Here is a 24,838-nt window from a genome sequence, read left to right on the forward strand (position 1 = left end):
CTCCTGCTCCCCCTCTCCACCAATGCCAGCACGAAAAGGGCTTCTGTTAATATCGTCAGCAGGGTGGTCTCAAGCTGGGGTGCACCTGGGTACACAGGAAGACTTTTCAAGGAGGGAGAGGCAGGATAGTTTGAAATAAATTGTCCTAAAATTTTCCTAAAATTGATCTGCCTGTGAACAGTTTCTCCCCACCCCCTTCCACCATCACCTCCTCCTACTCGCATCCCTTCAATGCTGTGGAGCTTGCTCCGGGCTGTGCAAACCATTACGTTTACAGTGATGCTGTCAAAAGGCTAGGCCTCAGGCCTCTCTCGCGTGGGGTTCTCCGAGTGCTGGAACTTGCTGGGAGTTGTAGCACGGGGAGGGAAAACCAGGTGCAGTAAGAAACATTTCCATTTAAACACTTTCAGGTAATTGCCTATAGACACTTCAGAGGACTTGGAAAATCTGTAAGTTTCAGTGAGTTTAGCAGGTTGCAGGATGTGACAGTACCCAAAAATCCAGTATGTTTCTATATGTTATCAGTGAGCAACCAAATGAAATATAACCATAGTAATCACAATAACATAAAAATATGAACACTTCGGGATACATCTGACAAAAGATGTGCAAGCCCTGTACACCGAAAACTACAAGATACTGCTGAGAAAAATCAAAGAAGACCTAAATAACAGAGACACACGGTGTTCACGGGCTGGAAGGCTCATTGTGGGCAGCTTCCCGGGTGAGGGGGACCGAGGCGCTGGGAGAGGCACCAAGGCAGAGGTGCATTGTCCGGGGGGCTTTGCAGTTTGTCCTTTGCGGGGACGCTGCTTGCTGTTTTCCCCGGCTGTACCCACTAGCGCAGGGCTGGGACAGGGCGCCGTTTGGTAAATGCGCGTTGACCAAGTGAGAATGAGGGTCCGGCTGAAAGGAAGGCCGGCGCTTCCACATCCAGAGAGAAAGCTGAGAAGACCAGCGCCTCTCCCAGGAGCAGCCTCATCCAGAAAGGAAACCAAGACCCCAAACGTGCACAGCGGCGGCTCCGACTCAGAGCTGCTGAGCGACGAGCCCCACGTGCGCGTGTCTGCAGAGACCTAGGGCGGGCGGGCGGGGGAGGGGAGGGGAGGGGAGGGGAGGGGAGGGGAGGGGCCCCCCGGGGGAGGGGCTCAGGTGGGCCCACGGAGGCGGGGCCCGGCCCACTAGAAGTGGTGATTGGTTGGGGGACCGAACGTTGGTCATATTTGGCTTCCTCTGGTTGGTCCTGAGTGGGAGGCACGGGCAGGAATCGGGGAAGCTGTCAGTCAGCGACCAAGTCCTGGCCGCTTGGGCTGATTGTTCCAGGGGCTGATGTGTGGCTTGCTGGACCAGCTGCTAGAGATACTGTCTGACTTCCTGCCGGTCCAATTTACAGCAGGTGGTCTCTGCACTGCAGGTGCGGGGCGGCCTCGCCGCCGGCCGCAGGGTGCGGGTCACAGCCCCGGGCCCGACTCTACACGCAGCCCCACTGTCAGCCCCCCGTCCCTTCCCCGGCCCTGTGTCTGAGGGGGCGCAGTCAGGCCTCAGGCAGCGTCGCGGATACGACTCACCCCGCCGGGCCCCGCCTCCCGCCCTCCTGTTTCCAGGCGGTGCCGGCACGTCCCGCGCGCACCTGCTAGACGCCCGCGCCCCGCCCCCGCCCGGCTGCGCACGCGCGGCCCCCTCCTCGCGTCCCGACCCGTGCACGCGTCGCACGCGCGGCACGCGCCGCGCGCCCTCGCAGGCCCCGCCCCACGGCCAGTGGGCGGTGCCGCCGCTTATCCGCGGAGCTCCGGCCGCCAGCGTCAGTCATTCGGAGCCGCGGGCCGACCGCGCTCTAGCTGCTGCGCCGCTCCTGCTCCCTCTCCCTCCTGGAGCGCCCGCCGACCCCAACCCCGACCCGCCGGCCGCAGTGCCCTTGCCCTGCCGCCATGTCGCAGAGCGAGACCCCCGGGCTGCAGGAGGAGAGCCTGCACGGTGAAAGGGGGCCGGGGGCTGGCCTGGGTGTGGGGGGCCTGCGGGGGAAAGGCGCCCGGCCTGCAGAGGAGGGGCCTGCGGAGGGACCCCCGTCTCCGGGTCGGGGCGACCGAGGCGCCGACGGCGTCCCAAGCCCGCGCGGTGCCTGGTCTTCCGAGGTGCAGCCCGGTGCTGGTTTCGGTGCCGCTACCGGCGAGCAGGCGCCCAGACTTGCGGTTGGCCTCGTGGACTCGGGTTGTGAGCCGTCCGCGGCTCGGTCTGGAGTGGCTGGGGAGGACGGGGTCCCGGGATTCGGGGCGAGTCGCCGTGAGAGGGAGAGCCCTGAAAACGCTGGGCCGGGGGCGCGGCCGGCCTTTCCTTGTTACGTTCGCTCGTCCGGGTGTCGTTCAGAGCCCAGCTCGGGGTTGACCTGCGGGGGGGGAGCACGAGGCCCCGTGGCCGCAGTGCATACACCCCGCCCCCTCCCGGGAAGCCGGGGCCGGTGGCGGCCTTGACCCACCCGGCTCTGGCCCCGCGGGGCCGCCCCCGGGCCGCCGCCTCCGGCCCGGGTGAGGAGCCCGAGGCCCACGGGTTGGAGGAGGGGCCGGGCGCCGACCTTTATTCTCTGAAGCAAGAGTTCAGGCGGCGGCGGGAGCTCGTAAATAAGTTTTGGAGAGGGCCGTTGAAGCTTTAGAGAGTGAATTTTAAAGTTTCGTTACGATTTAAAAATCTTTATACTGTCTGGATTTGAGCTACTAGTTTCTCGTATTCCTCAAAACAAGATTTCACTAGGCAGGACTTGGTCTACTGCGTTGTATAATTTAAAACTACAACCACAGCTTAAAAATCCTGCAATCGCTTAATTTCGACAGTGACTGTTTTCTTTGAAACAGATTAAGGGATTGAATCTTTGTCTTACAAAAGACCCAAGGAGTGTTTTGTAAACTGTCTTTTAAAGTCAGCCCTGTTACCAAACTACTTAGTTTCTAACACGGCCTGTTTTATTAGTCGGTCAGATTTGTCGGGAAGAGTTCGGAGTGTCCTGAACGGCTCCATCTTCGGTCCTCGATTGGCAGACCAAACTGCTGAGTCATTGGCAGTGCAGAGTGCCAGCTCGTGGGTTAAAAGATTTTTCTGTTTTGTGTATTCTATAAAAAGACAGTTACACGCTGAGTGGAAAGTGTCGAGGGTTCTCCGGGCTGCGCTCTCCGGGATACGTGCTGCGGGCACTCGCTGCCCGGCCGCCCGGTGTGGGAGGAGTCACGTGGGGCCTCGGCCGCCCTGGGAAACTGAATCCGAGCAGGGATTGGTGGCTGGGGCGACACTTGTCCTCTGCTCTGTGTTGATTTGATTACCTCTTGTTTACCTCGTTAAGAACTGAGAGCCTTGGTAGCTGAGCCCGCAGACAGTGGTAAACCTTTTCCCCTTTGCTTGTATCCTCGGACCAAATGTTTCCCCTGAGTTCACAGCGAAGTTGATGTTGCCTCTCGGACCCCTGGTCCCTTCTAGTTAAAGCTGTTAACCAGCAGCAAGATGTCGTATATGCCTTTCTTGTTCTGAGATAAACAACCCCTAATATGCAGGGAGAAGATGGAGTTTTGTGATACTGTGTCACAGCATCATGGGAGGGGATGTGAACCTTACTTCCCAGAAGGACCCCCCCCCCCAACCCCTGCTGTGCCGGGAGGGGGGGGGGTTCAATGCAGTAAGGTGACAGCCGCTGCCCCTTCACGCACTGCTCTGTCTGCAGCCAGAGGGTTCCGCTGTCCCGGGCACCCACCGCGGCTGAAGTTATATGAAGAGGAAGAGAATTCGCAGTTTTTGTGTCATGCAGTTTGGAAGGGGTTTCAGGCATCTAGATCCTGGCCCAACCTCTACTTTTCACAGATGTTCACAGTGAGGCTCAGAGGTGACGTGAAAAACAGGGCAGGCAGGCGCGTCGGTGACAGAAGACAGACAGGCAGAAGGATGGGTGCAATTTGCCAGCTCCTGTTAAGATCCAGGAACCTGAATGACTTACCTGCTTGACTTTATGTTCAAAATCACTCGTCAGTCGAGCCTCTCATTCCTGTCCCATCTAACTTGAGAAGCTTTTAAAAACAGTAATTTCTTAAATCCCACCTCTCCCAGGGAAGAAGCCCTCTGCTGAGGGTGGTAGTTGCTCTGCCCCAGGGCTCTCCTCAGGGATTCCACCTTCTCATTAATCCCATAGTCGTGTAGGTCGTTCCCCTAGTAGTTTTCAACCCCGGCTGCCCGACATCACCGTTACGGCTTTTTCAGAATAAATGTACCAGGGTTCCATTGCAGCATTCCCAATCAGGATTTTCAGGCCGCCGGGTTAGACTTGTGGAGAACGGGGGGAAAGCAGCACAGGTGGTCCTCCATAGCCAGGGCTGAGACCTGCTACCCCGGACTAGGGTGTGGAGCCTCTGCCAGCTGGGGCTGGAGGGCAGTGTTTGCCCCGGGATGTAGGAGGGCCTGGGGTCCCACAGTGGCAGCAGGAACTTTGAGAAGCTTTGCGCAGAATATTTAGGATGAACAGTGTGGGTGCTATATTAAAGTTACTTGATAGAGTAAGGGTTTCTTCCGTAGGTTGAAAAAGTACTGCTGTCGTTATTATCTCTGTTTTCAAGCTGGGTAAATCAGAGACAGCTGGAATCTATTCCGCCACCCAACTAACCAAGCAGTGGCTCAGTGAACTACGGTTAACACTTCTGCATGTGTTCCTAGCTTGCACTCAGTTAACAGCAGTTGAGTTTAGCTGAATTAAATGGCACCTATGGCTTACTCAGTAAGTAGCTATGTGTTTGGGTAATTCCTATAGCCTCTCTAGGGCTCTAAGATGTGATAACATATTGAGTTACAAATCTTGGGGCCCACAAGTCATCAAAGTCAAAACATGGTCTTTATTTTCTTTGGGACCAAGGATCGTGGAGGTCACAGGAGATTTAAAAAAGAAAAAAAAAATGGGTTAACTCTAAGGCTAGTCGGTTTTCTTTCTGTGATGATGTAATATTGGTAGCCTAGGCTTTCAGTCCATCTCATCTGCCTTGTTTGCGTGCCCTGTGTCTTGTTAGCGTAAATTACAGGTCTTTGTGGGCAGGGACCGGAATCGGGGTGCAGCTGGCCCGCGTCAGCAGCTTCCACACCTGGTTTTTTCCCTGAGGCCTAATTACACCAATTATCTGATAGGTTATTTGGGATTCTGAGGAAGTGTTATAAGGTTACCCTTCAGCAACCGGAATCCCGTCTTTCTTGCTTAGAAAGGTGAGTGATCTTAATTGCAGATGCAAGTAGATTAATGGCACACCTTGTCTTCATTTTCCAGGAAGCTGCCTTCCCTACCCAGTTGCTGCAGGTTAATAATAAAACTGTTGTCCTTTAGTAAATCATTTCTTAGAATACAGCTTTTGGACCCAAAGCTTTTGCTGTAGACACCCCAGAATGGGATTTTTTTCTGAAGGATGCTTGAGACTTTCTATGAGATGATTCTAAAAAGCATGTATATTTGTCTCCATGGAGTTTTGAGTTGGCCCTTGTGGTATAATATACATACACCTGAAACTGAGAATGTTATATGTCCATTATATCTCAATTTGAAAAATATATTTCATCTTTGTCCCTGGTTCCTGACCCAGACAGAGCTCAGCTCTAAAAACCCCTGGAATTTCCTGAGAGATGTTGTTATTCATAAGGAGCCCCTTTGGAAAACACTTGAGTCTGCTAATGAGGTAACTCACGAGGCCCTGATAGCCTCAGGGTGGGGATGGGAAAGCGCACTGGAGCACGAGGGTGGGAACTCAGCACACACTACCCACCGCCACCCTCCACCCGACACCCTCCACCCTCCGGGAGGGGAGGGGCGGGGCTGCAGCCTGGGTTATAAAAAGCTTTGAAAAAGGCTGCTGAACCCACTGAGGGCCTGGGAGAGGGTATGGAAACTGTCCCCCTCCACTCCCGCCCCCCCCGTACCCTGCCCTGTGCAGCTGGCTGTTCCTGAGCTGTAATCCTTCTGAGACTGGGGAAGTGTAAGCAAAGTATTTTCCCGAGTCCTGTGAGTTCTAGTGAATTATTGAAGAGGGAGGGGGTTGTCGGAACCCCTGAATTCTTGGTCTACCAGGCATTTGCGGCTGTCTGATGTGGGGACAGTCTTGTGGGACTGAGATCTGTAACTTGTGGGATCTGACACTAACTCCAGGTAGTGTCAAAACTGAATTGTTGCACAGCCAGTCGGTGCTGGAAATTGCTTATTGGTGTAGGCCTCCCCCTGCCCCAATTTCATGTCAGAAGTGGTGTCACAGAAGACATTGCACCTCAAACTCCACTTATGCCAGACACCGTAAGTAAAAGTAATCTGGGCAGCCAGGCCCAGAACCTGACTTAGAACCGAGAAAAATGGAACTGTGCCCAGAGCAGGGCGCCGTGGTCCTGTCCCATGCCGTGGGGGCCAGAGCTGCCGGGCCGGGTGTCACCTTGCTCCTGGCAAGGAAGGAGGGCTAGTGAAGGAACCGCACGCTGGAGCCTCTTATGGTTTGCTTCAGGGCTTTCCTAACCCCTGCGTAGCCACCAGAGCAGGTGGGAATAGGGTCCCCAGTCAAGACGGGCTGTCTCAGGAATGACACGGAGTCCTTGTAGCTTCTGCTGACCTGCAGAGGCTGAGTGGCCCTGGCTTTTGTCCAGGGAGCCCTGGGCTCCCAGACAGACCCCGGCCTGCCTTGTGCGGGCCAGGCCAACATGAAGTGACTTGAGAGGCTACAGTGAGAAGCGTGTTAACATCTGAAAACTGGTGATCCTTTTGTTAGCAGCCAAGTGGGAGGCTGGACGTGGTATAAACTGTATGTTTACGTTTTATTCCTGGACCCTTGATCTGCTGTCTTCTGACGAATGTGACCTATTCTGCAGCAAGCTGCTGTTGAGGGCAGGCCCGGGCTCTCAGGGGAGGGGGTGACGTGTAGGGGACGGGCCCGAAAGGGGGGCGCTGTGTGGCGCCCCTGGGGCCCTGGTTTCAGCGCAGAGCAGCAGCTCTGGGTCACAGTTCCTGGAGCGGCCGTACAGTGACCGCCAGCCTCGGTCGGGGTTTTCACTCTGGTCTGCCTTTGCGCTCCCCCTCCTGCACCCACCCTGGAGAGGCCTGGACCCACGACACACAGCAGAGGAACTGTCCTGGGCCCAGGAGCCCTGTGCGCGTGGCCAGCTTGGAAGCAGGGCGGGGCAGAGGGGACCGCAGAGGCAGTCTTGCCAGTGAACGGAGCCTGGCAGTGGAAGAGTGAATCGAAAGCAAGAACTTTTATGTTCGCCAGAAGGCTTGAGTGGAAAGGCTGTCTTTCCACAGCGAAAGTCACCTGCAACACATTCGAATGAAGAAAGGCTTGTGTCGGGAGTCCCTGGCGGTCCAGCGGTTAGGACTCGACGCTTTTACTGCCGGGGCCCTGGTTCAATCCCGCAAGTCTCGCGGCGCGGCCAAAAAAAGAAAGGCTTGTGTCTTGAATATCGAGCTAGATGGAGAAAGATGGACCGCTCCGTTGGAAAGAGGAGCAGATTTCAACAGCTACTTCAAAAAAGATGCTCTCCACATGGCCAGTAAGCAAGTGAAGAAATGTTCAACCTCAGTAGAAATCGGAGAGATGCGGAATAAACCATATAGCCCCCACCACACACCCACAGAACGGCTATATTTAAAGACGGATGCCACGTGTGAGGCAACAAAGACGCTCCCATTGCTTCGGCTGCATCGGAAAGCAGTGGCGTTGCAATACATTAAACGTACGCCTAGAACTTTTCCACCCTGGGACCCCGCTCCTAGGTGTGGGTTCAGAAGTGAGAGCCTGGGGACGCCGTGAAACGCTGGAAGCCAGCCTTGGTCCACGGCACAGCAACGACAGGATGGGCCCCCGCCCCCCATCCAAGCCCCCAGGTGTTGCTTCAGGGCCCTGACCGCCTGCCTTGTCCGCACACCTGTGGGTGTCTCAGCCCCGCCGCACAGAACGTGTACTTTCCACCTTTCGGGACCTCTCTAGGGTTCACACCTGTCCTCCTGTGGGAATTGCCGAAGTTGATCTCACCTTCCAGCTCTTCCACCTGTCAACCCCCAAAACACACACAGCCGAGCGCGACGGCACCTCTTCCCCTGCCTGTACCCACCTGGACCTCGGCTGTGCCCAGACCAGGGACACCTCCCCTCACGGGTGCCCCTGGAGGGGCTCTCCCCGGTCACTCCCGATTCCGGAGCCCAGCACGGCTGGTGCAGCAGAGTGCCCGCCGGGTCAGCTGTTGGCTGCCTTGGTGAATTTATCAAGTCAGCTCCCAAGTCATGGGGCTGGAGAGACAAAGCTAAGCTTCGAATGCTGGCTCGTAGGATGTGGGGTGGTAGCTGCTTTGTGCTACATTTTGGTAAGCAGATGACCTTGGTGCTAAGGAGTTCTCTGTTTTGATGACATCTGGGTGGATACATAACATGTCGGTTTTCAGTTCAAGTTAAAGAATGCTGAGTTTACTTGCCGTAAAGACTTGGCTAGATGAACACTCGGGATGGTTTGCTTGCTCTGGTTCATCAGGTTTAGTTACCTTTGTTCTATTCATCTGGTGTAAGATACAGAGCAGTAATCGGTAATGAATCCTGTGGGACCTCAGGGTCAGAAGGTGGCGCTGGAATGTGTAAATAGGTTGTAAACCTTTCCTGAGTTTGTAAATCCCTAAGGCTCTTGCTGACGCCCTTTGCTTTCTAAGAGCTGAGTGCAGGAGAGTGTCCTGGTCACTGGGACCCCACTGACTGAGCAGGTCGTCTGGGAGTGGCAGCAGGTGCACTGCCTTGGCTCCCAAGGGTCCCTGGGGAGGGTCACTGTAATGCAGGTGCCAGAGACGGGCCTCAAGGGCGTTGCAGCGTGATTCAAGGCGACGGTTCCTTGCGAGTCCCCGGCGCGTCTTGGAAATGGAGGGGTGAGCTGGTTATTTGTTAGGACCAGACTCCAGAGTGGGTGGAAAATTGCAACCATGTCCTTTTTTTATCCCCATCAGGCTCCTGGGTGGAATTACACTTTGGCAGTAATGGGAACGGGAGCAGTGTTCCAGACTCTGTTTCTATTTATAACGGCGACATGGAAAAAATCCTGCTGGACGCCCAGCACGAATCTGGACGGAGCAGCTCCAGGAGCTCCCGCTGTGACAGGTGGGCGTAAGCGTGTGCATCGCAGCGCTGGCGGGCCAGGCAGGGGCAGGCGCGGCTGCGAACGCCCGCCTGGCCTCGGCCCAGCCCTCCCGAGACAGCGGGCCCTGTGCCCTCAGGTGGGAGGAAGCGACCGGGGCCTGCCTGTGTGGTGCTGGGCCCCTGCTTCTGCTTGTCGACGGCGGGGCGTCAGAGCTCCGCCGCGGAGATGGAGGGACGCTTTGGCCCTGGTCTGGCCCCAGGTGCTGGCGGGAGCACTCGGGCCCTGGAGGCTGGCCCCTGCCTGTGGGGTTTTGCTTCTCCTGGTGGAAAGAAGGTTAACATGTTGTGTTTTCCCCAAGCCCACCTCGCTCACAGACCCCACAAGATACTAACAGAGCTTCTGAGACAGATACACATAGTCTTGGAGAAAAGAACAGCTCCCAGGTAAGGTGTGCACATGCACACATTTGCGATCTGTTTGTACGAAGTTCTGTGGAATCCAGCCCTCAGAAGCAGTGGGGGGGGGGGGTCACTCCCCGCTTTTCACGCTGGACCGGAAGTGGCAGGGGCTTAGGTTGGGTAGGCCGTGCGGCCTGGGCACCTCTGCCGTCACACGCGGTCCAGGGAGACACTGGGAGTGGCCAGTGGGAGGGGAGCTGGGAGCCAGGCGGCGGGTCTGTCTGCTGGCCAGTGTGTGGGTGGGAGAGAGCCTGGGGCCCTATGTGCTGCTTCTCCGGTGGCCTCGGTTGGGCCGGGGCCAGTGCGGCCTTGCCAGGTCCTTTCCGGTCGTGATGCCTGGGGAGTGTATTTTAGGAACCCGTGGGTCCCCGACTCGCTGTGAAAGCTGTCAGGAACCGTGGGCTCGGTCAGTACCACTTGGTCCCCCCTCCGCCCGTGCTGGTCTCCCCTCAAGGCCTCCCTCACCAAGGAAACCCAGGAGTCCTTGGTGCTCAGGCTTCCTCAAGGGCGGCGCCCGGCCTGCCCCCAGACACGTGGGGTCCACCCCCAGCTTTGGTGCGCCCAGGCGTTTGGTTGGTTTTGGTACCGTGTTTTATTAGAGTATTTCCAAAATTTGAACTGATTTTTTTCCCCCCTGATTTTAAGGAGGAATTAGATGATCAGGTACAGAGTTTTTCAAATGTAGAGAAGTAGGGCAGAGCACCTATAATCCAACTTGAAAAGCTCTTTAATGACGGTATTATGTACTTTACAAAATGTAGCTGCAATCAGGGGTGCACACAAGTGTTTGGTGTTTTTCTCTCCCGTTTAACTCGAAAGTGTGTGTCGCTTTCATTGCCCTGCAGTATCCTGCTTGCTTAGGCACATCCCTGTTTTGGGCCATTTTAGATGGTTTCCGTTTTCATCTCTGGACGTCTGTCCTCATTCGGCATCGCTTCCTTGGGGCAGTGTCTGCAGCTCTTCGAGTCTCAGTCGGGCCTTCAGCCCGGTGATGTGTGTGGAGGAGGGAGGAGAGCCGGGGGGTGCGGCCCTCGCCTCCCCCCTTGGCTGGGCTGTAAGCTCAGCTTGCTGGTCTGATGCTTGGGTGGGAGGTGAGATTTCTGCTGTGGGTGCAGTAGGCTGGCTTTCTTTTAACATCTGCTCTACCCCAGTCTGAGGAAGACTATATGGAGAGAAGGAAAGAAGTCGAAAGCATCTTGAAGAAAAACTCAGACTGGATTTGGGATTGGTCAAGCCGGCCGGAAAATGTCCCCCCGACCAAGTGAGTCTGTTTGCACTGGGGGCCTTCCTTGGCCCGGCTGGCCCGGCACGCCTCCGCTGACCAGCACTTCTCCCCCAGGGAGTTCCTCCTCTTCAAGCGCCCGAAGCGCGCGCCCACGCTCAGCATGCGGAACACGAGCGTCATGAAGAAAGGGGGCATCTTCTCCGCAGAGTTTCTCAAAGTTTTTCTGCCGTCTCTTCTGCTGTCCCATCTGCTGGCCATCGGGTTGGGGTAAGTGACTCCCCGTGTGGACGGCACAGCGTGGGGTCCTTCTAGGTCTTAGAAGCACGGGCGACGTGGGCGTGTGAAACAGAGCCCAGAGCCGTGAGCCCCGAGTGTCCGGCAGCAGAGGCTGGTTCCGCGCCTCTTTGACGCGCAGGGGCGCTCGTCTGGCTGCGTGACCTGGACCGCTGCCCGCAGGTGCAGATCAGCCTCTCTCCTTGTGGGGGGGCAGTGTCGGTAACTCGGGCTGCACGTGTCTGCTGGCGTCCACTCAGCAGTGAGAGAGAAGAGGGCGCCCGTTCTGACGACCGTGCGGAACACAGAGGGGCAGCCTGGGTCGTGGAGACGCTGAGCCCGGACGGTGCTGAGGAGCGGAGCCCGAGGCCGCCCTCGGTGGCCCCTCCCCAGCCTCTGACCAGGTGGGCGGGGGGGTCTCACTGGTCCTGGTGCGGAGGGATGGGCTTCTGTGGCTGCAGCTGACTGGACATCTGGATCGTCAAGATGGCATTCTGACGCGGGCTGGTGCCCCCGCAGGCTCCGTGAACGCGGCAGAGGAGACGCCGGCCCGCCTGCTCTGGGAGGCGAGAGCGGAGTCCTCCCGACCTCCCGAGCCCCAGCCCACGGTCCTGCCTGCTTGGGGAGAGGGCTCCCTGGCGGGGCCAGGCCCCCGGCCTCTCCCGCTCGGTTCTGCCTTCCCGCTCGGTTCTGCCTTCCCGCTCGGTTCTGCCTTCCCTCTCGGTTCTGCCTTCCCGCTCGGTTCTGCCTTCCCGCTCGGTTCTGCCTTCCCTCTCGGTTCTGCCTTCCCGCTCGGTTCTGCCTTCCCGCTCGGTTCTGCCTTCCCGCTCGGTTCTGCGTTCCCTCTTGGTTCTGCCTTCCCGCTCGGTTCTGCCTTCCTGCTCAGCACAGTGCTTTTCAGAGTCAGACTCTGCCAGTCTCACGCAGGGAGGTACTGATTTCTGGAGCTTTCTCCAGAACTAGCAGTCAGATGCTGTGGGGGCCTGCCGGGTTGAGGTTTAGGCCTTCATGTCAAGATGGATTTCTGCAGCCAGCCCCCAGCAGGGGTGTCTGCCCTTCTCACCAGCCTCCAGAGTGGTCAGGATAATAAAATCCACGCCGCCAGTTGCTCTAAGGAAGCTCCCCGTGCTGGGCTGCAGGCTCCTGAAGACATCCTCCCCAGCCCCCTCTGCCCGGACAGCCCTCTGATGCCCACGCCCCTCAGTTCTGGGCTCCTGGGGACGTGGGCTTCACTGCTCAGCAGGGGTCTTTGTGAGGTTGGTGCTGATAAACTTGGCGATATCACCTGTCCTGCAGGCGACTCTTTCTAGCAGCGTGTGGTCAGTTCAAAAAACAGTGACGGGAGTAAGAGCGTTTCAGGTTGGGTAGAATCCTCTCCTCTGTGCTTGAATTGAGTTTATCCACTGCAGGGCTGTTAGAGCACAACTGGATGCTTCTAAATTAGATGCTGAAATGTATACACACTGAGGAAGAATAAAACACAGGTTTTAACCGTGGGTATAAGAGAGCCAGTCCCCTTAACGTAAATATGCTGGGACCAGCGTCAGCTGCCCCTTCTCAGCTGTGCAAACCTGCCCGGGAGTTGTGAGACCACGTTAACTACTAATTCCTTTTTCTGTTAAGGATCTACATTGGAAGGCGCCTGACAACATCCACCAGCACGTTTTGATGAAGAATCGGCGTCCAGCTTTCTCCTGTAGTGGGGATGTGTGTTGTCCACAGCACAGCGTACAGAGGAGGCTGCCTTGGTCCTTGGGTGGCTGCACCACTTGTGTCATTTCTTCTGTAAATGCCACGTTCCTAACTCAGTAAAGTAAAGACACTAAGACCATGCTCTCCCATAATCATACTTATGGGATAAAGTAATATGCCTGTCACTGATTAATATCTATTAATAATTTGGTGGTAATCTTTCTTCGGATATTATATTTAAGTATAAATAATTTTAACGTATCCATGATGTATGTAGTATTTTAACACATTATCTGCAACCTTGATTGAGTTAAACACTGTATTTTGAAAGAACGAATACCGTTGACATTAAAAGGACTACATGAGGGTTTATCCCGAATAAACACTGTGGCCTTACCCCCCGTTGTAGACCATATTTAAGTGGATGCATCCGTCTACTACAGACGCCGCTCAGCTCTCACTGTGCTGGTGGTTCTTTGTGACGTGACACGTAGGCTCCAGGCCACAGCACGGGTGGGCCAGGTGGTCCCCACACCGGCACCTTGTGCAGCACAGGGAGTCCCGCTGAGGCTGTTACCACCACCCTGGACAGCGCCCACCGGCTGATCAGTGTCTTCTCTCTGCTCTCGGGATTGCTAAATTTAGTCTGTCTGTGTTCAGTTTTTGTGTGCTCTTAGAATCAGCTTTATTCTAAGCTATTCTGTGTCTACTTTAAAAGCCTGGAAATAGATAAAAAATGAATCTTTGCCAAATACTTGGTTACGGTATTTACATATGGTTTAAAACCAAACGTCACACAAGCTTTTTCATTAAACCAGGTGTATCCCCACTGCATGGTTTTTAAAGGCTGCCCCTTTGATATACTGTATAAATGCTGTTGTATTTGTTTCACTTTTCCAGACTAAATTCGGTTGTGTTAAATAAATGTAACATTCTAATTTTTAAAATCTTTGTATTTAAACAATTACCTTGGAGGTAGAGGCCTACAGTCCTTTCATTTGGAGACAGCTGATGGAATGGTATCAAGATTCTTTATGTAATTTATCCCTAAAACGTTAAGCCTGCATCCCACTGACCCACTCTGGCCAAGGGGATGATTCCCTTTTAACAGCAAATGCTGGTGGTTCAAGTGTCACGAGCACACCAGGCTGCACTCAGGACCTTCCAGCAAGGCCACGTGTCCTCAGAGCCAGCACCCCTTGGACAGCTGTGTGAATCCATCACTCAGGTGACCCGGCCCATGACAAAGGCCTTTGTGCATTGAGACATACAAGGCATCCCCCAGGTCTGGGGAGTTCTAAGCTATTAAGTGTAATCTCTGCCACCACCCCCCAACCCCCACCGGCCCCCGCCTCGCTCCCTTCTCTGGAGCACCAGTTTTAATTTATGATTGATCCCAATAGCTTTCGTCTGATTTCTTCACTTTTAAAAATCTGAGTTCTCTCTCGTCTTCTAGCTGGATCATGACTCTATTCCTTTCCTCCGTGTTACGTATCCTTCCTTCCATCTCCGCCCTGTCACTGACGCTCCCCAGGGCACAGGCCAAGCTGCCTGACGGTGGCCGGAAGTGCCTGCTGCAACCGATCACAAGGTTTTCCCCTCTCACTGCAACATTACAGTGGACGTTTGATTCTTTTAAAATGTGTGACTATATATGTATTTTTGTTTTGATCTTTTGGGCAAGAGGATAGCAGAATGGTGACAGCCTTTCCACACACCCCTTATGTTAATGCAAATAACACCATCATTCATTTTATTCACGGAATAGCAAGTTTACAGAATATTTAATATCATCCAGACAATTTTGGATTAAAATAACACCGATCCTGGGGTCGAATCCATTCTCCCATAAACCAGAGCTCCTTGGAAAAGTGGGAATTCCAGGGCAGCATAAGGAACATTTGCGGTGCCAGGAGGTGAGGCCATGCTTGAGGTGAAGGACAGGGAGCCAACCTGAGGGACCTGCGGTGGCTCAAAGTGGGTCAGCCTGGTAACAGGTTCCTGGTGGTGATGGGCTGTCACCAGACCCGAGCAGGATCCCCAAGTCCACACTGAGGGAGACCAAGTAAGTGGGGGAAGGGACAGTTCTTCCCGACAGAATCCAATTAATAAACGGGACGAGGGAACGAGTGACCGTCAGGCAGACAGCTGCTGACGTGGGCCCGGTGTCACTGCCTCCCCAGGAAATTACCGCCAAGGGAACCTAGGGTACTGTGGACCTCCTGACCCCAACATCTCTGTATTCTTGCCGAGATGTATAACTGTAGGTTAGTCATGAGAAAATATCAAGCCATCCCAAATTGGGGGAGGTTCTACAAAATACCTGTCTGAGGTCAAGGTCATGAGGAAATGAGGATCTGTTAGAGATTGAAAGATACGGAGTGGGCTCCCCTGGTGGTGCGGTGGTTAGGAATCCGCCTGCCAATGCAGGGGACACGGGTTCGAGCCCTGGTCCGGGAAGATCCCACATGCTGCGGAGCAACTAGGCCAGTGCGCCACAACTACTGAGCCTGCGCTCTAGAGCCCGCGAGCCACAACTACTGAAGCCTGCGTGCCATAACTACTGAGCCTGCGCTCTAGAGCCCACGCTCCGCAACAAGAGAAGCCACCGCAATGAGAAACCCGCATGCAGCACCGAAGACCCAACACAGCCATAAATATAAATAAATAAATAAATAAATAAATAAATAAATAAATAAATTAATTAATTAATTAATTCAGAGATGCGGCAATGAAATGCATCGTGGATCCCGGGCGAGAAAAAGACAACTGGGAAAACAAACACGAAGGTTTGTGGATGAGCTACAAGTACTGTGGGGTGACTTCACCCGCTTTAGGTGGTGTTAATTAAACCTGGGTGATGGGTGAAGGGCAGGCAGGAACTCTACAATTTTTGCAACTGGTTTAAAATTATTTCCAAATAAAATGTTACAAAAGTAAGATAAACAGACAGTATCTTTTTACTCAGAGAGCATCCCTGGACCGGCAGGTCAGCATCCCCCAGGCGAACGAGGAATGCCCGCCCAGTCCGGCTCCTGCGTCCTCGTGGTGCTGGATGTTTCCTCCGAACTGTGGGGAGACAGCCAGGACCACCATGCGGTGGAAAGAGCGAAATGCAGGTGTGTACACATTGCTACCTTGTGTGCAAAAACGGGGAGATGGGAATATGTCATGTTTGTGTTTGAGTAAGAAAAAGTGTGGCCCAAGACAAGACTAACAAGAGTTATCAATACCACCAGGCTCAGAAGAAGGGGCAACACTTTGCTATAATCCTTTTAAAGATTTTTGAAATTTGTACAGGTGTTACCAGTTTAATACTTAAAGTAAGAAAAAACATTTATCAAAAAGAAAAGAAATAATAGTATTGGCAAGGATATGGAGAAAAGAGAACTCTCACACACCGTTGGTGGGAATGTAAATTGGTGCAGCCACTATGGAAAAGAGGATGGAGTTTCCTCCAAAAATTAAAAGTTGAACTGGCATGTGATCCAGCAATTTCACTTCTGGGTATTTATCCAAAGAATGAAAACACTACTTTGAAAAGATACATGCACACCAATGTTCATAGCAGCACTATTTACAATTGGCAGGATATGGAAACAACCCAAGTGTCCACTGGTGGGGGTATGGATAAAGAAGATGTGGTACATGTATACAACAGAACATCACTCAGCAATAAGAAGAATGGAGTCTTGCCATTTCAGACAACGTGGATGGACCTTGAGGGTATTATGCTGTGAAGCAAGTCAAAGACAAATACCATATGATCTCACTTCTATGTGGAATCTAGAAAAACAAAGCCAATCTTGTAGCTAGATTGGTGTTTGCCAGAGGCAGGTGTGAGTGTGTGTGTGTGTGTTTATGTATATTTGTGTGTGCTTATGTGTGTTTGTGAGTGTCTGTGTGTAAGGGGGGGGAGGGAGAGGGAGAGAGAAAGAAGGGGGGTAAAAAGGTACAAACTTCCAGTTATGAAATAAGTCCTGGAGATGTACAGCACGGTGACTATAGTTAATAACTATCACATATTTGAAAGTTGCTAAGAGAGACCTTGAAAGTTCTCATCACAAGAAAAAAAACTTCCTGTGTGGTGACAGAAGTTATCTAGACTCACTGTGGTGGTCACTTTACAACATACACGAATACTGAATCATTATGTTGTACACCTTAAACTCATAGAGTTGTGTCAGTTACACCTCAAAAAAGAAAACCAAAAACAACCTCACAACATTTCTCATAAGAACTGTAGCGTTACACTGCATTCAGATAATTAGATTTTAGAAAACAAATTTTCCCTGAAAGTTAGTTCTTGGAATAACAAATTAGCTTCCCATCCTTACAGAACACACATCTTGTTTTTTTTTTTAAATAAATGTATTTATTTATTTAATTTTTGGCCGTGTTGGGTCCTCGTTGCTGTGCACGGGCTTTCTTTTAGTTGCGCCGAGCGGGGCTGCTCTTCATTGCGGTGCGCAGGCTTCTCCTCATTGCAGTGGCTTCTCTTGTTGCGGAGCACGGGCTCTAGGCGCGCGGGCTCAGGAGCTGTGCTCACGGGCTCTAGAGCGCAGGCTCAGTAGTTGTGGCACACGGGCTCAGCAGTTGTGGCTCGTGGGCTCTAGAGCGCAGGCTCAGTAGCCGTGGCGCACGGGCTTAGTTGCTCCACGGCATGTGGGATCTTCCCGGACCAGGGCTTGAACCACCATGACCCCTGCATTGGCAGGCGGATTCTTAACCACTGTGCCACCAGGGAAGTCCCCGGAACACACATCTTTTAAAGATGTCCCAAGATATACAAAGATAATTTACTGCTAATAAACTCTGGGGCAAACAAGTGAATCGTCTCAGGACACACAGGAAACCCCAAAGGAACACGGAGCAGCCTGGTGAGGGTCGGCCTCCACAACCAGCACCACAGGAGCCGGGGTCCCGCCCGGAGCCCCGGCCTCGGCCAAGGTCCCGTATCCTGCCTGGGGTGCCAGGGACCCTGTAGATGTGCCCAGGATGCAGACTCACCCGAGGTTCCGGTTGCGGGCGTCACCGTCCGGAGGGTGAGCAGGGAAATGGGACCAGCAAGTCCTCTCAGTTGCTCACCGGGCGCTGACGGGGTCGCAGGAGATTGTGGGCCCCAGCCCCAGCCCTCACTCTTCAGACGCGGGGCAGCTGAGGGAAACCTTCCCGGGACGGGCTCTGCGGGTCCTGGGGGGGCGCAGAGGCGGGGGTCAGGCTGGGCCGCGGCTGTCGCCTTGGATGCTTCAGGACCCCCCACCCCCCCGGCCGGGACTCCTGTGATCTCAGCTGCCCGTCCCCCACCCCCCCGTCCCGCCGCCGTGACTTTGCTCCTTGCGGGACTCAGCTGGTGGCGTGAAGGGAGGGGCTGCCGGACGAGAGGGGTGACAGCTGAGCAGAGACCCTGAGGTCTCCAATTCCCCCTTCCCCATGTCAGGGCTGCCACGGTTCCTAAGAGATCAAGGTGGCACTCCACCCCCCTGCTCACCAGCTCTCCACCAAGGGCTCGGGTGGGACACGGACCCCAGTGACCCCGCGCTGTGGCGTGTCCATCCGCGAGCACCGCTGGGTTGGTTCTGGGGAGCCCGTGCCGGGTGCCTGCCCGTGGCCCGCCCGGTACAGGAGGGCTGTCACCAGCCCCGTGGGCCGCACTGGTCAGGCCCCACCCGACCCCCCGCTGTCCCCACCCCGTCCACACCCCCATGGAGAAGCCCTGGCGGGGTGGGCCCCATGCGGCGTCCCCTCCCTCCCTCTCCGGTCCCCCCAGCGCCTGTGGAAGCTTCTCCCGGCACAGCACCCAGTGGGCAGTTCCTGATGGGAGGACTGTCCCCCGCCGCCCCATCATGACCCCGGGGCAGCACCTGGTCTCAGACCGGGACTCGGAGCGCGGCGCGCCGTCCTCCCCACGAGGGGCGCGGCCCGGCCCGGCCTGCGCACCCGCCTCTGCCCGCGGGCGCCGGACGCGCTCAGAAGAAAAAGCCTCAGTGCCAACCTTGGACCCCCTTTGACAAAAGCGTGCAGACAGTTCCTCCTCAGACGGCCACGCAGCACCAGAGCCCTGGGCTCGGCCCGCGGGGCCTGGACCCCACCACGCTGACCAGGGGACAGTCTGGGCCGGCTCCCGGCTGTGAGGCCACGGCTACTCAGCTCCACGGGGGAGGGAGTTTGCTGCTCATCCTGCGAACGCCCACGACTGGCGGACGGTTTAAAATCAGACTCTGAGTCCTGTCCTGTACTGGCTTCTAGAAGCGCCACTGTTCTTTAAAAAGTGCACGTCTAAATCCACACACGAATAAAGCGTATTCATCCAACCCAGGCCATCAACCTAGACAGCATTAAAGCTTCAGGAAAAACAGGAGCACAGAATTCTAAGGAACGATGAAAACTCACAGAATTACCTTTCAGGAACAGATAAAATTTCTCTAGCTTTCTCTAGCTTTAAACAGGAGAAAAGGGGTAAGCTTTGGAAGAACAAGAAATACAACAGATACTTTTTAAACAAAGAATATGAAGAAGAAATAAACGTCAAGTCTGAAACCCATAGGATTTTTACCTCATCAGGAGGGGAAAAAGGCTTAAATGGAATCAGAAGTGTCTAATGGAAAAAGACACGGAAGAAACTGCTAGACACCTCTTAAATTACACGTTTCTCAACAGCATCTCTGAGGGGCGTCTGCCCGACTCGGGGGAGAAGAGCCCAGGGACACAGGGAGCCCCGCCCGGCCGGCAGCAGCCACCACGCACGCGCCTCCTGCCCGGGGCCGCCTGAGAGGCAGAAGGCTGGTTTCCTGTTTGGTAGGAAATACGTCTTAAAGGAAAGATGGAAAAAAGTCGTCCAGTTACATAGTACAAATCTGGTTAAACATCTGAAATTTATTAAACTTTTTGGTCAAAAAGCTGAACAAGTAAATACAACCCCATCTTACTAGAACTGCTTTACCTTAAGGGCCAGGGTTGACTGATACTTAGACAACTCTGTTCCACATCTCAGGTTTGTGAACTGCGTCAACCAATACGCAGTAGAACAATTACCTTTAAATGAAAATAAATGTACTTGTTGATTCTCTATTTCCAACGTAACGTGAGCTAATGTGGCACCCTGTTAACATGAATTCAGGGGAATGAGTTGACAAGACATTTGTTCTTGCATATCCATATCACCAGTGACCAAAATACACCTTAATTTCAAGAGCAGCACGTGAGCCCCAGCTGTCCCGTCCCCCGGAGGACTGGGTCTCGGGCTCCTGTGTGAAATTTCACGGCCGCAAGCTCCAATCACTTAGTGTTGTTACCTCTGTATTTTTTTGTCTTAGGAAATCTTGATTTCTGATATCAACCTACTTTTAAAGTAAACCACCAAGGTACTGGTGGCATTGCATAATAATTAAAATTGTTTAATTTTTGCTGCTTGAAATGCAGTATGAAATTCGGCATGCATATAATTCCAGCAGTTTTTAAAAAGTATGTTACCCCTCCCCCAAAGTACTTTTAAAAAGGTTAAAAAAGCACGTAAGTTTTCAACTGCAGTGAATTTGAGGCATACTTTAAACCACGTGTTACTTTTTCAGCAGCGATCCTGTTACTACTCCTTGGGATTTTCTTTCTCAGAGGCAGCTGCAGTTAAGGCTTTTTCCAGACCTTACCTGGTGTGTCAGATGTACCATTTCTACAGAAACAAAAAAGTTATGGAAGTTTGTGGATACATACGTTCAGAGTTTGAAGTACTGCACACGTTCCACCACTCTGTTAACGAAGGACAAAAGATTTTTAAAGTTGAATTCTGCATAATTTCATTATATGCAATTAAATCAAATAAAAAGACGATACTTATTTTGGACTTAAAAACGCTTTTTAGAGTGTGTTGCTTTTATTAGGCGGTTACACCAGAGGCGTGATGGGAGTAAAGCGGCCTGAGCCCGCTCGGCCGAATCTCCGCGCCGGCCGAGGCCCCGCCTGGGCTGAGAGGGGCCGAGGGAAGGCGGGCAGCAGCCGCGCACGTGGAGGCCCCAGGATGACAGCGGAGGAGGAGGAGAGCTGGACAGGAGGAGACGTTGAATCTGACAACTTTCCTCGTGGATGTTAATTTTTGGTCTATAAATTGGAAGGAAGGCTCAGACTTCAATAAATACGTTTATTTTAGCAATGGCCTCTTTTGAGTCCTGTCCATCACTCTGCTTCGAGCGGGCTTCTCACCTGAGCAGCGACACCCAGGGCTCACCTTGCTGAAGCAGAAGCCTGCGGGCACCCGCGCGGCCAGCCCATGCAGTCTGTGCGGAGGCAGGAGGGCGTCCCTGCTCTTCACGGAGAGGATGTCGCCTGTCCTCTGGCACCAAACGACCAGGCGCGATTCTGCACGAGACGCGGGTCCCGCTGCCTCCTTAGTTGGCCTTGTCCTGGAATATGTACAGGTTATTGGTGGCAGCCACCGCAATGATGTTCTCCGCTGGGTGCCAGGCCGTGTGCAGAATCTTCTTGCTGAAGTCCAGGCTGTCCACGCTCACCTCGTCCTTCTTTCTCTTCCCACCTGCACACACTCTGCGAGGCTTCAAGCTGGCGCGAGGCTTGCTGTTCTCCCTGGAAGCTTCCAGCGTAACATCCCTCCATGTAGTCCTATCGAACATTCTGAAGAAGTTGTTGTAGGACCCAGTCATGATTGCACTGCTCAAAACAAGGAGAGGAAGACTTCTAAGTGGCCACCCCCAACCCCCAGCCCGGCCCGGCCCTGGACGCGTGGATAGAGCTGCTTACCTCTCCTACCCCCAATTCTACACAGCAGGGTCATTTTTACAAATAAGAAATGAAAAATGATAATGGTCAGGAGAGAGATGCAGTGAGAATTTCTTCCTAAACTTCGTATACATAATCCTATCCGTAAAAATAAATACAAAAAGTAATGGATTTATAGTTTTAATTACATTAATGTGTTTTCAAACAAGGTAAAAACCCCGACACAGTCACTGCCGCAGGCTCGGGGGACGGTCTCATTAACCTCCTACGCCTTGTCCCTGATTCAGTAGGGCTCCACACGTGCTCAAAAGACATTCGTGAGATCTGTCACCATCTTCGCTCACGACTGACCAGACAAGGTTTTAAAGTTCATTTTAATCTTAAAAGCGTTTTTCTCGTGAAGTCACAGGTATATAAATAGTTAGGAGGGGCCTCAGACACGGGGTCAGTGGGCGAGACAGCCGGGGCCTTCTTTCCCGACACTCCAGACGCTGCAGCAGCGCCCGTGGTCTTTTCCCTTCCGGGCTGGCTGTGGCGGCTTCCCACGTCTCCACTGAAGCGCACAGCACCGTGACGCGCTTCTATCACACTGGTGGAAACTTCTGGTCTCTCTACACAGCTAAGAGGAGAGTGGCTGGTTGCCGGCAAATGCTTCTGTGTGCGTCCAGCCCCTGCCTCAGCGGGCCTGTCGGGCGGGGTAAGACCAGAGTGTCCTGCAGCCTCCGCCTTGGCACCTTGGGCTCCCGGGCCATCCCCGAATCGTCAGGGGCGGGTCTTGAGGCCCCACGAGACACGTGCTGCCTCATTCACACAGTGCAGGGCTGAGCCGACTGTGCAAATCCTTCAGCGTCGGATTAACCTCATCTACAACCTCACACCACAAAAAAAGATAAGCTCTCCTGGCTTATCTCACCTGTACTGTTGAAGCCTGGAATGCACACACCTCAGGGACGGAGGGGCCCATGTGGCGGTGGACGCGGCAGGGCCACACAGTGGGGCCCAGGAGGGCCGCCAGCAACTGGCACTTGGCCACATTGATTTCCACACAGAACACGATGTTCACAAAAGGATAAGCAACAAACGTGCTGATCTGAAGCTTACATTTGTGGTATTAAAACTTAACCGCAGGGACTTCCCTGGTGGCGCAGTGGTTAGGAATCTGCCTGCCAATCCAGGGGACACAGGTTCGAGCCCTGGTCTGGGAAGATCCCACATGCCGCGGAGCAACTAAGCCCGTGCACCACAACTACTGAAGACCGCGCTCTAGAGCCCGCAAGCCTGCTCCTCAGAGCCTGCGAGCCACAACTACTAAAGCCCGCGTGCCTAGAGCCCGTGCTCTGCAACAAGAGAAGCCACCGCAATGAGAAGCCCGCGCACCACAACAAGAGTAGCCCCCACTCGCCGCAACTAGAGAAAGCCTGCGTGCAGCAACAAAGACCCAACACAGCCAAAAATAAATAAATAAAATTTTATATATATATATATATATATATATATATATATATATATAAACTTAACGGCAGCAATTATTCAGAACAGAGACCAATGAAAGAATTTTTTCGGGAAGGAGTATTTTATTATCAATGTTGATTACAGGTGCTGGTGCGTGACAGAAATAAAAGCAGACCAACCTTCATGCCGTTTATTACAATTATCACTATTATTCAGTAGTCCCGACGGCACCTGCGTGGGCGTGGACGTCCCCCCGGCCCGCTGCTCCACACGGCGGGAACGAGAGCCTTCCCCGGCACCTGGCCAGGTGCTGCCTAGGTGGGAACACCGCGAAACACAGGAGCACGACAGAGGGGGGCAAAACTTAACTGCCGGGCAGCGCCGTCCCAGGCAGAGTGACTGGGATGGTGGCAAAAACCTAGCCCTGCCCCCGCCCCCAGCTCCACACAAGCTTCCAGGCAGGAAGGCAGGGCACGTTGGCAGGCGCCACCAGAGAGCTTCTGGACGTGCTGCGGGTGGGTAACGTAAACGTGTTCTGCAATATCTCAGATCTACCGCGAAGCGTAAAGAACCGTGCAGGGAACATTCCTGTACACGGCTGTCCTTTGAACAGTTACACGGTCTTAAAAACAAAACCGTCTTGCATGCTCTAGACAGCAGATGAGTCACTTGTGTGATCGTGTACAGGTCTGTGCAGCTGTAACCCTGGCTTTCACTGCGTCTGGTCCACACCATGAACAGAGGACGATTCCTCGTCCGCACGCCCAGGGAGGAACCCCGGCATGGGTCAGCTGCCTCCAGGGCACGTCTTGGAACGTGTTTTCTTGTCTGTATATTCGAGAGGTTCCCAGCCCACCCGGCCAGAGAGCCTCATAAGAAGGGCAGGGGCGGTGGTCACGCCCACTGGCCTCCACCTCCACGCACCCCAACATTTCCGTCACTCTGATGGATGTGAAGGGACGTCCCTGTTGCTTTGATCTGCTGATTACTAATGAGGATGGCTGTTTTTATTCATTTCCCCCCCATTTCTGTTAATTCCCATTCATGAGTTGTTAGGACTTTCTCACTGACTTACGATTCTTCACATATTCTGGATATTTATCTCTTTGTTAATTTTATGTGCTTTTGTGGGTTTTATTTCCATTGTTTCATTATGATACAAAGAAGTTTAAAGTCTTAATGTAGTTGGATTTCTTTGTCTGGGTTTGGGGCCTTGTTTAAGGCATATTCCTGCATGATCATTTATCTCAGGACACAATTTTAGGAAGCGAGTCAGAAGGGATCACGACACACTGCATCAAAGTACCTTCCGGCTTCCACTGCCGGGCCGAGAAGTCTGCCCGCAGTCTGAACACCCTTTCTCCGAAGGCAACGGGTCTTTTCTCCCCTGGCTGCTTTTAAGATCTTCTCTTTGTTTTTGGTGCCCTGTAACTTCATTATGATCTGGATGTGGATTTCTGTGCTTCTTGAATCTGTGTATTCAGTGTTTCATCAGTTATAGAAAATTCCTGGCCATTGACACTTTAACTGCTACTTCTCCACAATCCTCCAATTTGGACACTTCTCTCCACTTAGGTTACGTTGGACCTTATCTGACCCTCCGTGTTTTCCAACATTCCATGTTTTTTCTGCCTCTTTGGCTCTCTGAGCTGAATCCTGGATAATCTCTCCTGATCTTTCTTCTTAAAATATTTCTCATCTTCAGTTCACTAATTCAAGATCTTTTCAGCTTCACGGGGTGTGCTAAATTCACACAGTGATTTTTCAACTACCACAGTTTTCATTTCTAGAAGTCCTGCATGATTCTTTTCCAAATGTCCTGGGTGGTTTTTAATGGCCTTATGGTTCCATGTTCAGGTTCTGGTTCCGTCCTTTAACCTGTGAGTATTTCCACATTCTCATTTTATATT

At 53.3% G+C, this 24,838-nt stretch overlaps 2 protein-coding genes across 7 annotated transcripts in view; one reads left to right on the top strand and one right to left on the bottom strand.

Annotated features, from left to right (window-relative positions):
• Positions 1 to 1,791: 1,791 nt before the first annotated feature.
• BNIP3 (BCL2 interacting protein 3) lies at positions 1,792 to 13,693 on the top strand. The gene is made up of 6 exons (XM_059900392.1): positions 1,792 to 1,974; positions 8,968 to 9,118; positions 9,457 to 9,541; positions 10,708 to 10,817; positions 10,896 to 11,048; positions 12,678 to 13,693. Exons 1-6 carry the CDS (start codon positions 1,929 to 1,931, stop codon positions 12,721 to 12,723), a joined length of 591 nt encoding a protein of 196 aa, XP_059756375.1. The 5' UTR covers positions 1,792 to 1,928; the 3' UTR covers positions 12,724 to 13,693.
• Positions 13,694 to 17,108: 3,415 nt separating this feature from the next.
• Positions 17,109 to 24,838, bottom strand: part of PPP2R2D (protein phosphatase 2 regulatory subunit Bdelta) — a 46,948-nt gene continuing 39,218 nt past the window's right edge. The window contains exons 10-13 of one of the 6 annotated variants that reach the window (XR_009498026.1): positions 20,968 to 21,407; positions 19,381 to 20,492; positions 17,757 to 17,939; positions 17,109 to 17,451 (exon numbers count right to left, since the gene is read on the bottom strand). Coding sequence is in view for 3 of the 6 variants with exons in the window: in XM_059900387.1 (XP_059756370.1) it covers positions 21,128 to 21,407 (280 nt within the window). In the remaining 3 variants the exon portion in view is untranslated. Of the gene's footprint in view, positions 17,452 to 17,756; positions 17,940 to 18,538; positions 20,493 to 20,535; positions 21,408 to 24,838 lie in introns of those variants that run through there. The other 5 variants (XR_009498027.1, XR_009498025.1, XM_059900387.1 and 2 more) reach the window with 5 other exon arrangements.

The sequence above is a fragment of the Balaenoptera ricei genome, chromosome 16 (genome assembly GCF_028023285.1).
Source record: "Balaenoptera ricei isolate mBalRic1 chromosome 16, mBalRic1.hap2, whole genome shotgun sequence".
NCBI classification, from domain to species: Eukaryota; Metazoa; Chordata; class Mammalia; order Artiodactyla; family Balaenopteridae; genus Balaenoptera; species Balaenoptera ricei.